Source organism: Aristolochia californica, unplaced genomic scaffold (genome assembly GCF_029961685.1).
Source record: "Aristolochia californica isolate CCGP_79_NKW_82.1479 unplaced genomic scaffold, dmAriCali1.0.hap1 SCAF_14, whole genome shotgun sequence".
In the NCBI taxonomy this organism is placed as follows: domain Eukaryota; kingdom Viridiplantae; phylum Streptophyta; class Magnoliopsida; order Piperales; family Aristolochiaceae; genus Aristolochia; species Aristolochia californica.
The window spans coordinates 8,789,130-8,803,300 of record NW_027181815.1 but is presented as its reverse complement, the minus strand read 5'-3'; the positions used below and the strand labels follow the sequence as shown (position 1 = coordinate 8,803,300).

Below are 14,171 nucleotides of genomic sequence, written 5' to 3'. Positions count from 1 at the left end.
GAGAAAAGGGAAGATTGATGAGTGACATCACCTGGACATAGCATGCATTTGCACAGCCATGGCGATGGTAAAATATAAAAGTGAGAAAATTTGATATGGGAGAGACAAGGGAGAGACGAGACTAGTCACTCACGTCAGTAGAGAGAAGAGAGGACTAGGGAGAGAGATATTATAGGCCATGTCATAATAAGTAAAAGAAGTAAAAAACTTCAAATGAAGACATCATAGGCCATGTCATGCAGACCTTTTTTTTAAAAAAAGACTATAAAAGAGGGAGGAAGGCCTTCCTCCCCAACAAGGTGTTGGAGTGAGGGGACCTTTTTTTTAATAAGTTGAAATTTCATTTCAAAGCGAAAATGCAAGAGAAATTGTCAAGTGGACCTCAATGTCATGTGTTCTTTACTCTCTTGAGTAAAATAGGAGAAAACGATTAAAAGCAGAGAGAGAGAGAGAGATCACTGCTCAAAGCGGTCGAGCTTCAAAGCCTGGGCTTCGTGTCTTTCGAGATCACTGCTCCGGGCCTATCCTGATTGAGGGAGACTCCAAGCTGGTGATTGGTTGGTGTGAGAATGCCTCTGCGCCTCTGTGGTGACATTGGGATACCTTTTTTGAAATTTTGGATTTTGTCAATCTTTTTGACTGTTTTTGGTTTCTCATTCCGAGATCAACAAATTATGTGACTGATGTTTTAGCCAAGCAAGGAGCCTCCTTGCAAGCTCTTGTTGTTAGGAGTTAGCTCCTCCTCTTTGCTCTCTTAATAAAATCTTATTTCATAAAAAAGAGAGAGAGAGAGAGAGAGAGAGAGAATAGATAAACAAGACTAAAAGCTTTCTTAATGAATACCATTAGAAAGAATGGTCATGTCATTACGGTCTTTGTCTTCTTGTCTCTAGATGAAGACTGAAGAAATAAGAAAAAAAAATCAAAGAAGTTGAAGTTGAAGCGTTGAATTAAAGAGAAAATAACAGAAAAAATAAATCAACAGTACGTACATGGGCAGTAGACAGAGTCTTTAACCTTCTATTGGATGGTCTGCTTTGACAGTTAGACAAAAAAATGAAAAGGAAAGAAAGAGGAAGGAAGAAAAAAAGACAAACAGTCTAAATAGAGAGGGTAGAATGGAGTTTTGGAAGAAAACCTAAAATCTCATAAACTAAAGGAACTGAAACCAACTAAGTAAGAAACCCATGTGAGTCACCTAGCCGGGCCACCTAATTACCTAGGCACCTCATTTCTGATATGTTCTAGAGCAATTGACCATCGAGAGGACAAGTTATCGATCATGTGCAAAGCCTATTCCTTCTCTCCCTCACCATGTGTCATGCTTACATTTTCTACTCTATATTCTCCTTAAATCTAAACCCCAGTTTGTACCATACCTCTTTTCTAGATCAGAGTAGTATAAAGTGGTATCAAAGCACCCAATTCTGGGCTAATCCGCAGCTACAAGGACTCAAGTAGCAAATGAAGGAGCAAACTTATTCAGTGCATATCAGATCTGCTCTCCAAGTGGGGCATTGAACAGAGAAGACACAGGAATTCGGCACCAATAACAGCATTCAAAATGTCAATAATCTCTCACATATGTTAGTGGATCTTAATTTGGTGTAACAGAAGGATTTATAAGCTTAGGGACATAGAGAGAAGTGGTAAAGAGTGCCTATTAAAACAAGCATTCCTGGTGTTTAGAGAATTTCCTCAATGATTCCAGAGTCAAATGGAAAGTGCAAAAGACCTTCCCAAAGGAATAGAGAAAATTTGGCTTCTAAATTGCAGCGCCGAGTCACAAGGCATAAAGAGGGACTTGCACAGTTTGACAGGAAATTTTGGGCATGAAGGAATACTTTCCTAGCTGGGTCAACAAGGATTTCTAGACCTTTTTAGGGTTAAAACAAGAGGTAAACAACCGATCACTTCATGATGAAAAGGAGAGAAAAAAAACGAAGACCTGAGACTGGAACTTGAGGCCAAATTTACTGAGAAAACAAATGAGTTAGAAAAGGAGTGACAGTTCATAATGAGAAGCTAGTGCAGGAACAGAGAGATGCTTACTTCAGAAAATGAGACAGTTCAGACTCTCAACCAAGCTTTCGGATGAAATTCAAAGAAAACAATTCATTGGCTGTTGTCAATTAAGTACATTGGGTCTCTATGTATAATAAAGAGAATACATAGAACCTGAATTAAAGTTAACTACCCATATCCCAGTTATATCCAAAGTACAACTCTTAAAAGATAAGTCCTACAATAATTAAATAACACTAACAAAATAAAAGTCTAATAATACTAAAATTTCTTCTTGATTGAACCTTCTACCCATGAGACTCCTTTCCATGAGAGTCATGTAAGACTTCCATATTTGTTCTTCAACACTCCTCCTTAAGTTGGAGTGTGTAACTGCAACTTGCAAAATTTTTGGTCTTCATACTTGATCTTCAAACTTCTTGAGCTGAAAATTTATTTATCATGTTCTCCCTCTTCGATATTCTAGTCACATAAAATTTACCACAATATGTGGAATAAAATATTTTTTTCCTGTACCTCTTCTACTTTTCCTCCATGAACTAAGGATAAGAATGGCATAATGACCCAGCTTGGATAAGAAAAATATGGGAGAAGAAAAATTACTCCTGGCTGAACGACAAAACTACATACACCAGTCAAAAGAGGATCAAAGTTTGAAAAAAAATTCACTCAATTTCAAAGGCAGAAAAAAGGTTCCATCTTTAGGGCACACAAAAAAAACAAAAAATAAAGCCTATTCACAATTTAAGGGTAGCTCAAGAAAAATCACCACTTGGGTGAATAAAAAGACTTGACTCACACTAATTGTTGGGTGCACTCCTGTTCTTTGCAAATAGTGGATCTATAGGTATTGCTCTGAAGTGATAATAAGAAATAATGACAAATTGAAGAAATACAACATGAACTAAAGGATGTACATAAAAAAAATAGCAACATTTCATACTTCCAAATAAGGAGGTGCTCATCAAATCAATAAATTAATGACAGTGACCAATCTTGACACAAAAAAAGGGATAAACAACTTAAAAGACTGGCAAAAAAGGATTCATGTTGGTAAAGACTTGCACAATAGTTTGAAAACAAATAGGATACTTGGGAAAAATAAAATTAGCAACTCAACAAAGAGAAGAAAAAATTTGGCTTAAATTTCAAAATTCCATATGCAACTGGTTGCCAGTATGACCTGTGATTCTTTCGATGTTGATATCTCTCTGTGAAAACATTGGATTGAGAAACGGTTTGTTAGGTTAGAAAATAGAGTCACAGAGCTTTCGTTTGAGATATAGTTCTTTATATAAATTTGGGTTCTTGATGGTACAAAATGTCTCAAAAACAAAGCTTTCTATTTTCGTACAAATATTTTCTGTTTTTTTTTTTTTATGAACTACGAATATTTTCTATTGCCTGACCTTTGTTGCTTCAAATGCCAATTTCTCTTTATAGAAACTCAGATTGACAAAAAAAAATTTGCATTGGAAACTAGACTCGCAGATATTTCCAAAAAAATATATAATTTGAAATTGAAAAGTGTGGCATAAAGGTGCGAACTCTAAGGAAAAACAGGTGTTGTGAAATAAGAAGACTAAATGAGAAAGAAAACAAAATTAAACTAATAGAGATGACAGATAAAAAAAGAATGAACTATCTTTGTTCTTTGACCAATCAACTCACAAAACCTTCTCTGATAACATGTGAAGTTAGGTCTAAAGCTCATCCCAAGATGACTAGCCAAGTTAGGAAGTTTCTTTTCCAACTAATAAACCTAAAATATTTCTACTTGTTTTTCCATGTTGGACAATTCTTTCCAACACTCCCCCTCACGTGTGAAGCTTTTTCTTTTTGGCTCCCACTACATGCGGACAATTTATGGTGGAAGCCCACGCTTGAGCACTTTTTTTTATACCGACGAAGTTCTATTGTTGTGTTGAGCCCGGTTCCATCTCAAAATGACAAGCCACTTAGGAGACCTATTACTCAACATTTTAACCTAATTATTTTTTGTTAACACTCTCAATATGAAACTTTCTCACTCAACACCCCTCTTCATGTCCAAACTTGCACATAATGGGCCTATGACATGTCCACAACATACAAAAAAATAACTTGGGGAGAATCTACTAGGCCTTGACCCACACACATAACCTGACTTTGATACTACTACAGCCTTGTTCCATCCCAAAATGACTAGCCACTTAGATAACTTGTAAGCTAATCATTTTTCTTAACACTTCTTAATGTGGGACTTTTTCCCACTCAACATTTTCCAAGAACCAGCTAAAATCATTGTTTCAAGAAAACAAATAAAGAGTGGAAACAAGTTCCACAAATAGCAATAGCTTACAGAAAACAAGGTCAGTAAAGCAAGAAATGAAGTTTGGTGAGGGGAAGCTTCTTTGAATAGATCACATCCTTTCAAGTGGCTAGTTGAGAAGGAGATGGCTTCAAGGAAAGTTGAAGGATTATGCTATAATTGTGAGGGCAGGCTCTCGGTTCTCACCAAGTCACCAATCTCAGAAAATGAAGAAACTAAGAAACTGCTCAGGGTGAAGGTGATCATGGGGTTTCCAACAAGGAACAATTGCACAAGCTACCTAGGGAAGAATCAACTCTACCACTAAGGAATGTTAGGAACCCAACATGAGCACTAGTCAGTGGAAAACAATTAAATTGAGTGATTATTTTATTCATTACCCATTTGCTTTGATCACGTTGATTTTTTTCTTAATTTGGTGATTTTGTTTAAAACCATTATGATTTTGTGTCTTATTCGGTGAAGGTGATAGTGGGGTTTCCAACAAGGAACAATTGCACAAGCTGCCTAGAGAAGAATCAACTATACCACTAAGGAATGTTGGGAACCCAACAGGAGCACTAGTCAGTGGAAACAGTTAAATTTGAGTGGTTATTTTACTCATTACCCATTTGATTTGATCACATTGATCTTTTTCTTAATTTGGTGCTTTTGTTTAAAACCGTTATGATTTTGTGTCTTATTCTTATAGAATTTGGATGAAACAAGGGTGATCTGTTCAAACGTTGAGGGAGAGGTTTCTGTCCAAGAGGCATTGTGATGAAAGGGTCCAAATCCTAATAATATAAATGAGTAGTGAGTTAGTAAGTCCATGGTAAACATGAACCCGGTTCCCGCCATTCCCAATCTCCCATCTTCTTAGTAGAAAAAACCATAAAAATACCTGACTATAGATCAAGCTCACATCATACAATTTCTAGCTTGATCCTTAAGGGAACCTTTAAATATCATATCCAGTCTAATTGTGCAAGCTATCTGATTCCAGACTTAATTTATCACGAGGATCCAGAGTACAAATATCTAAAAAAGAACAAGATAGTCAGTGAAACAAGCTTGTCTGACCTTGCACTCACAGATAAGTGATTCCAAACAGCACTTCAGTATATCAAGCACAAGTGAGGGTTTGCTCTCCCACTCCACACAAGAACAGAATTTTTGGGCCATCTGCAAGTTGCAACTTCAACTCCAAAATTAGTGCAAATTGATTAGCAGCTAATTAAGAAAAATAGCATCAACTGCAAAGCATGAGATACTTAAAATACTGTTGCACCTTTAGAAGTTGATCCTTCCTAGATGACTTTAAACACTCTCTTAATACTGTCATGCAGAATCGGTGCACCAGATGTTCATCAAAACGGTCCGAGTTTTCAACCAAAACCTGACCACATCTATACAGAGCACACACAATGGCACGGTGGAACTTTTCCAACTCCTTCGAATCTAAAACTCTAAACAGCATCAAACAAAGAGAACAATATCATTCCACGCTGTGTATATTTTTTAGTAACACTAGCTTAACCAATTAACTGTGAAGTTAAGCTGAGATGAAAAGCATACTGAAGCCATGGAGCAACTTGATCCGCCAAAGCTAAAATCCGACTGTAAATCCGATTTTCTTTGATCTCGTTCTTATGAACACAAGTAATTAAGCTTATAACAAGCTCCACAACTGATAACGCAAGCTCCAGTTCAGCATCCCTCGGCGGAGGCCCGAGCACGAAGCAAATATCTTTCTCTCTCTTCCCCTTGTGACTATTTGCTAGAGAAGGTTCTCCGCCAATCATAGGCTTGAGCCTCTCCAGAAGATCAAACCCCTCACGTTCAGCGTCAATGTACCGACCCCATCCTTCCAAACACCGAACAAATCGAACTCTCTGCAGAAGGGCAGAATATGGTTTTCCTGCAAGGCAGGGAGAGATGCACTCAAGGCAATCGAGAGCGAGTTTGTAAATGCCGAAGAGCTCGTGGGCAGCCTCCTCCAAGGCGCCATTTCGGCGTTCAGAGAGGCGATGGGGCAGGACTTTCAAGAGGCTCGAGAGGAACGGGAGGAACTGCTTTGCTAGGGGGCGAAGAAGTTTCGGATCCAGGGAATTTTTACTCTGCTTCGATTTGAAGTTGTTTAGTTTCTTTTTGTGGTGTTCGTCGGAGGAAATGATATCGTTGAAAGGGCGTAGGACGGTAGCAATTTGGATTTGAAGGCCGGCGTAGTCTGAGGTTTCCAATCTGTCGAGAAGAGAGGATTCCATGACAGGGGAGAGGAGAAATCGGCAGTAAGGAGGAAGAATAGCGGGAAAGGACGGAAGAGGCGCGAGCTACATTAAATTTGAAGAAACGAAGACCGGATCATCCACCCCGTAGGAAAGAAACGTTCCGCTCGATTAGGGGTGGGCATCGGGTCGGTTTTACGGATAATTTGACCCGACCCTTAAAACTCAGGTTCGGGTTCCTATTTTTACCGATCGGGTTGGGGATAGGGCTGAAAAAAAACCCGGTTTTTTAGCCCAGACCTACAGATGAGACAGATATATAAATTGGCAATGAAACGGGTCAAATTTAACTCGGGAATAGGGCGGGGATGGAGATCGGGTCAGAGTCAAGTTTGATGATTCGGTTTATTTCTGATTTTTCTGGGTTTGGGTTTTTGGTCGGGGATTGGGTTCGAATTTAGATATTGGTAAACCCAACGTCAACCCGACCGTCGCCCACCCCTACACTCAACCCAATAAAAAACAAGGGAATTAAAAAAAATTGTTTTATCAAAATTTATAGTGTTTATGTCAAATTTTTAAGGAAGGAATAAATTTGTACTTGATTTGTCTTGATTCTTCTTGTCTATCAAAATATTAAAAAAAAAAGATAGAAAGATGAGTTTCTTATTATTTAATTTGAATATCAAAGAAGAAAAAACCAAAAAGTATTAAATGGTTCTTGATCACTTACCACTTACTTATTTTTTTTTTTTATTATCTATAGATTTGTCTATTTTTTTCTATATTTTTACACACAAATGCTACAATTATTTTTCATGTTGTTTCCTATGGCAGCATAGATAAAGAAACTAATCGACAGGAATTTTTTCTAATAGAAATATTTCGTAATGGGAAAATTAATCAAAGAAATATGATTTTTCCATCATATTTTGTATGGCGGTACCCAACAAATCAAGGTTAGTTTGCATGTGTCAGTGTCACGCAACTGTCCTCATACCTCAAAAGTGTACACTCTCTTCAAAATAAACAAATTAACTAAACCAACTAATCTACTATGTTCAGGACATTTCCAACAATACATTGTTCCTCTTATAGACAAGAGATTCCCCATTTGAGTGGATTGACTCACCCTAAGTACATGTAGTAGACATAATATCAAATACCATATATTATACCCAAGTCAAATCCTTCAACTTTGTGTGCATGTAGGCATTGTTGGCTATCTATGTGTGCACCACCTGTACTATTCTATGCCTAGACACCCGACAATGTGCAAGCATCCTATTGTGCCCACAATGTAACTTACAAGGTTTGCTACAACACCCTCATGTCAAACTCTTGCATTAGTAACGTAAGCATCGGTCATCATTGTTATCTCTCTAATGCTTACAAGTGAGACCTCCAGCCTTGGAGTATTGTCATTCTCTATCGTGTCTTTATTGTTTGGTCATCCCAGTTTTGTATACAATAATAAGCCTCACTCCCAAAACAAAAAAGATTACAACATATAGCTTCAATACAATTGAGGAAGGAGAATCTTAGAATTCTTCTATTCACTTAGATTTTGATGATAACAAACATAGGTATTTGATCATTTAATTCTTAAATGGTTAATGAACAGATGAAAAAAATGTTGATTTTGAGTTGAACTTATAAAAGGGGTTGAGTTCATGTGCAAGAAGAGACAATTGAATTTTGAATTTCGATATCTGAGATCTCAAAAAGTAAAAGGAGTCGAGCACAAGAAAAAGAAATTTAGTACCCAGCTTAGAAGTTGAGCACGTTGTCACGGGGTCGCAACTCCTTTGCTTAACCCGTGCGGCACTTGTGTGCAAACTCCTTTGCCAATACACAAGTCAGCCTAACTCTCACTCTTACTTGCAAGGGCTACACTCACTCGCCCGATGAAAGCAATAAGAGAATGGAAGAGGACTCAAGGGACTTGCTCAAGAGAGATTGTATTCCACTCCAATGAGTTGTTTACAAATGAGAGACTCTCCCCTATTTATAGTTTTGAGGGAGAGCAAGGAATGTTCTAGATTATGTACACTTGTCATTGATCCAATGGGTTGGATCCTTCTAGACTATTCCACTACCATCTAACTATGGACCTTTCTAGACTCCTATATACAGTACAAGGGTGTATGCCCAAGTACATATACCGAATCCAACTTGGTGTATGTGCGGGACCTTCTAGGGAGCTTCTAGAGATCCTTCCTTCTAGAGCATGAGTTGGGCCATCCATAGAGGGCTTGGACTAGAACCTCCTCTATGTATCCTCAAATTGGCCCAATGGGTAGACAGTGGGCCTAGGTCCCGTGACATTCTCCCCCGCCTAATTCATGCAACGTCCTCGTTGCGTTCCTTGTACATTGTGATCTGGTCCTCGAACTGCCACAGCGCCTCAGCTTCTTCCCATGTAGCCTCACTTTCTGGCAATCCACACCATTTCACAAGGTACTCAGTCTTAGGCTGGACTCCCCTTCGTCTCTTCACGCGATCGCTAATGATGTACTCCACCTCCTTGTCAAATGACGAAGTCATCAACGGTGGTGCACGTTTGCTAACTCCACGTGAGGGATCCTCCGCATCTGCATAGTAGGGCTTCAATATGCTTGCATGAAAGACCGGATGAATCTTGAGGGACGGTGGGAGTTGGACTTGGTATGAAACCTTTCCTACTCTCTTGATGATGGGGTAGGGCCCTTCATATTTCCTTACCAACCCCTTGTGTTTACCGCGCAAAGCCTTGAACTGTTGGGGTGGTAACTTTATCATGACTAGGTCCCCCACCTTGAACTCAAGTGGCCGCCTCTTTCTATCCGCGTGCTTCTTCATCCTCTTAGCAGCCTTGTGTAGGTAAGACTTTGCTATGTCAGCTTGTTCATGCCAATTCTTAGCAAACTGGTATGCTGCAGGGCTCTTGCCTTCATAGCTGGTCCCTACCGTCAATGGTGTGAGCGGTTGTTGGCCGGTGGCCAACTCAAAGGGGCTGTGGCCTGTTGACTCGCTCTTTTGCAAGTTGTAGCAAAACTGGGCCACATCCAACAGCTTCACCCAATCTTTCTGATTTGCACTCACAAAGTGCCTTAGGTATTCCTCCAGCAATGCGTTTGCACGTTCTGTTTGTCCGTCTGTTTGAGGGTGAAAGCTTGTGGAGAAGCAAAGTTCTGTCCCCAAAAGTTTGAACATCTCCGTCCAGAACTTCCCAGTGAACCGAGGGTCTCGGTCGCTTATAATCGTCTTAGGGACTCCCCAATACTTCACCACGTTTTTCAGGATCAGCCGGGCTGCTTCATCTGCAGTGCAATCTGTTGGAGCAGCAATGAAGGTCGCATACTTGGAGAACCGATCTACCACAACTAAGATAGACCCCATCCCGTCCATCTTAGGCAACGCTGATATGAAATCCATGGAGATGCTTTCCCATGGTCGTTCCGGCATAGGCAATGGCTCCAGCAGCCCTCCCGGCTTTCTATGTTCAACCTTGTCTTGTTGGCAGACTAGGCAGGTTTTCACGTACTCGTCTATATCGTCTGCCATCCGAGGCCAATAGTACCTGGTCTCCAACAAAGCAAGGGTCCTTCTCTGTCCTGGGTGGCCAGCCTACAGGATGTCATGGCATTCCTTCATCAATTCTCTTCTGAGGGTGCCCCACTTTGGTACATAGAGGTGGTTCCCCTTGGTGTAGAGAAACCCATCCTCTTTCCAAAATCTCCTTGTCCTTCCACCCTCGATAGCTTGAATGATGCCTCTGGCCACATCATCCTTGTCAAGCCCTTCCCGTATACGGTCTGGCAAGGTCTCATTAAGTTTGCTTACCGTGGCTACATGTTCGAGCTTCATGGTGGCAAGTTCGGCCTTCCGACTCAAGGCGTCCGCAACATGGTTAATCCGTCCAGGCTTGTATTCCATCACCATATCAAACTCGGCCAGGAAGTCTTGCCAACGCGCTTGCTTTGGACTCAACTTCTTCTGAGTCTGAAAGTAACTTGTAGCCACATTGTCCGTCTTGACAATGAAGCGAGAGCCAAGCAAGTAGTGCCTCCACGTTCTTAGGCAATGTACCACGGCCATCATCTCCTTCTCTTGAACCGTATACTTTCGCTCCGTCTCATTTAGCTTCCGACTTTCATATGCAACAGGGTGCCCATCCTGTTCCAATACCCCTCCAATGGCAAAGTCAGAAGCGTCAGTGTGTACCTCAAAAGTTTTGGAATGATCCGCCAACTTGAGCACTGGTTCCGCCATTACTGCGCCCTTAAGGTCCTCAAACGCCTCCTTGCACTGCTCCGTCCATAGCCATGAAACGTTCTTTTTCAACAAATTTGTGAGTGGAGCAGCACGCTGCGAGTATCCCTCGATGAACCTTCGGTAGTAGTTGACAAGGCCTAAGAAACTCCGTAGCTCTGTCACCTTCGTGGGTACCTCCTACTTTGCTATAGCGTGGACTTTGGCCTTGTCCATCCAGATCCGCCCATCTCCGATCCAATGCCCAAGGAATGAGACTTCCTTCAAGGCAAAAGAGCACTTCTCTCTCTTCACATAGAGAGAGTTTTCGCGTAGTACTTGGAAAACAATTCGTAAGTGGTCTAAGTGTTCCTTTATCGTTTGACTGTAGACCACGATATCATCCAAGTAGACCACCACGAATCGATCCAAGTATGGATGAAAGATCTTGTTCATCAAAGTGCAAAACGTAGCTGGGGCATTTGTTAAACCGAAGGGCATTACTAGAAACTCGTAAGCTCCGTACCTGGTGACGCAAGTAGTCTTCGGCTCATCTCCTTCAGCAATTCTCACTTGATAGTACCCTGATCGTAGATCAAGTTTGCTAAAGTATCGTGCCTCAGCCAGCCTATCGAACAAATCTGCTATGAGCGGAATCGGATATTTATTCTTGATGGTTACCTTGTTGAGTGCTCGGTAGTCGATGCACATCCTAAGGGTCCCATCGTGCTTCTTCTGGAATAATACCGGGGCTCCATAAGGGGCTTTCGATGGTCGTATAAATCCAGCATCCAGCAACTCTCGTAGTTGCCTCCTTAGTTCCTCCAGCTCAGGTGGCGACATCCGATATGGGGCTAGCGCAGGGGGTCTTGAGCCGGGCTCCAACTCGATTTGGTGATCGACCTCCCTCCTTGGTGGTAATCTCTTGGGCAGCTCTGGCGGCATAACGTCCTTAAAATCACCAAGGACCTTCTCGACTTCTCGTGGCATGGGCATCCCATTTTTCTCTTCTGACAAAGTGGCCAAGTAGGTTACCTCACCCTTCTTGAGGCCTTTGACCAACTGCATAGCCGATAACATCTTTCCTATCTTCTTGCCATCCTTCAACACCGGGACCATGCAAGGTGCCTTCTCATCCAGAAAGCTTAACACACCTAAGCATGGCATAGGAATGGCTTTGGCCGAGCTAAGGAACTCCATTCCAAGAATGACCTTGAAGTCATCCATGGGCACTGCTGTCAGGTTAATGGTGCCTTGCCAATCTCCTGCCTTAAAGGCGATGCTCCTTGCAACTCCAATCACTGGTTTAGCCTCAGAGTTGACCGCCTTCATCCTACTCACATCCTTCTCCAACTTGAGACCCAACCTCTTGGCCTCTTCTCCTGAGATGAAGTTGTGAGTGGCTCCCGTGTCAATCATAGCACGTGTGTTTTTGCCATTTAGACACACGTCTACATACATGAGGTCCTTGACTGAATGGGCAGCAGGTTTTTCCACATGAGCCTGCCCCTTCATGGCATTGAGGAGTCTAAGTGCCCCCATCTTAGGCTCTTCCTCATTCTCGCTCTCCTCCTCATGGCCTTCCATGTTCAGCAACAAGGCATTGAGAGCTTTTTTCTTTGGGCACTCAAAAGCTCTATGGTCTCCGTCACAAATGAAACAACCGGAGCGACGAGGGACGAACTTACCTTTGCCCTTTTGATCATAGCTGGTTTTCTTGCCTTCTTCCTTCTGGTACTTCGGTTTGTCTCCCCCGCCTTTGCCTTGGTTAGGCTTGCCCCTTTTGTCTTTGTTTGAGCCCTCAACCTTCTTTGTAAATTCGACCAACTTCTCCGCTGTTGAGAGTGCGGTGGCCAGGTCTTGAACTCCCCGCCTTTGCAACTCTTGCTCCGCCCAAGGTTGCAAACCGTCCATGAAGAAGAAGAGCTTGTTTTTCTCAGCCATGTCAGATATATTTAGCAGCAAGGCTGTGAACTAGTTGACATATTCTCGAATAGACCCCGTATGTTTTAGCCGCTTTAGATCCTTCCGGGCTAAGTACTCCACGTTCTCTGGGAAGAATTGAGACTTGATCTCCTTCCTGAAATCTTCCCACGTTGCTATAGTGCAACGGCCTTCGGTCACATCACCGTACCTCCGTCTCCACCATAGCATTGCATCGTCGGTGAGATACATAGTAGCTGTATCCACCTTCAAGGCTTCTTCTGAAATCTTAGCGGCTTTTAAGTATTGCTCCATTTGCCAAAGAAAATTCTCCAAGTCCTTGGCATCTCGCTTCCCATTGTAGCTCTTAGGTTCTGGGACTTTGACCTTTGGAGAAAACTCCCTCGGTCCAAGCCCTCCCCCAGAAGCTACCGCCTTCTCCAATAGGGTCAATCGAATTTTGACATCTTCGAGCTCAGCTACTTCTTCGCGGAGGCTAGTCATTTCTCCTTCCATAGTCTCAAGCTTTTCCGACATGCTTTCAACCCTCTCTGTTGTCTTTTCATTCAAGGTTTTGAAAACCTCTACTGCACTTCGCATGTCGGCCTCAAGACTATGCAAGGCATCTACAAAAGCGTTCGATTTGTTCAAACACTCAGAGAGAGTTTGTTCGAACTTACCGGCCCGAGCCTCCAATATAGACATACGAGCATCCAACGACGATTCCCGACCTCGGTCCCTTGACCTATCTCTTTTCGTCTTTGAAGACTGGCCTTCCACCGGCACGTTGGTCACTTGCGAATCGCTGGCCATGACGCAGCAACAATCCTCAGCAATTCCCCCTCTCGAACCGAAGCTCTGATACCAACTGTCACGGGGTCGCAACTCCTTTGCTTAACCCGTGCGGCACTTGTGTGCAAACTCCTTTGCCAATACACAAGTCAGCCTAACTCTCACTCTTACTTGCAAGGGCTACACTCACTCGCCCGATGAAAGCAATAAGAGAATGGAAGAGGACTCAAGGGACTTGCTCAAGAGAGATTGTATTCCACTCCAATGAGTTGTTTACAAATGAGAGACTCTCCCCTATTTATAGTTTTGAGGGAGAGCAAGGAATGTTCTAGATTATGTACACTTGTCATTGATCCAATGGGTTGGATCCTTCTAGACTATTCCACTACCATCTAACTATGGACCTTTCTAGACTCCTATATACAGTACAAGGGTGTATGCCCAAGTACATATACCGAATCCAACTTGGTGTATGTGCGGGACCTTCTAGGGAACTTCTAGAGATCCTTCCTTCTAGAGCATGAGTTGGGCCATCCATAGAGGGCTTGGACTAGAACCTCCTCTATGTATCCTCAAATTGGCCCAATGGGTAGACAGTGGGCCTAGGTCCCGTGACAACGTGCATTAAAGTTTTGAAGGGTTAGGAAGACAATTTATGGACTTAAACACCGTCCTAGGGC

General features: G+C 42.1%; 1 protein-coding gene across 1 annotated transcript; it reads right to left on the bottom strand.

The window, feature by feature from the left end:
* Nucleotides 1–5,294: 5,294 nt before the first annotated feature.
* Nucleotides 5,295–6,582, bottom strand: LOC137949358 (separase). The gene is made up of 4 exons (XM_068795431.1): nucleotides 5,894–6,582; nucleotides 5,607–5,784; nucleotides 5,410–5,500; nucleotides 5,295–5,356 (listed from the first exon to the last, which is right to left on the bottom strand). The coding sequence occupies exons 1-4, from the start codon at nucleotides 6,580–6,582 to the stop codon at nucleotides 5,295–5,297; spliced, it is 1,020 nt and encodes a 339-aa protein (XP_068651532.1).
* Nucleotides 6,583–14,171: the final 7,589 nt, after the last annotated feature.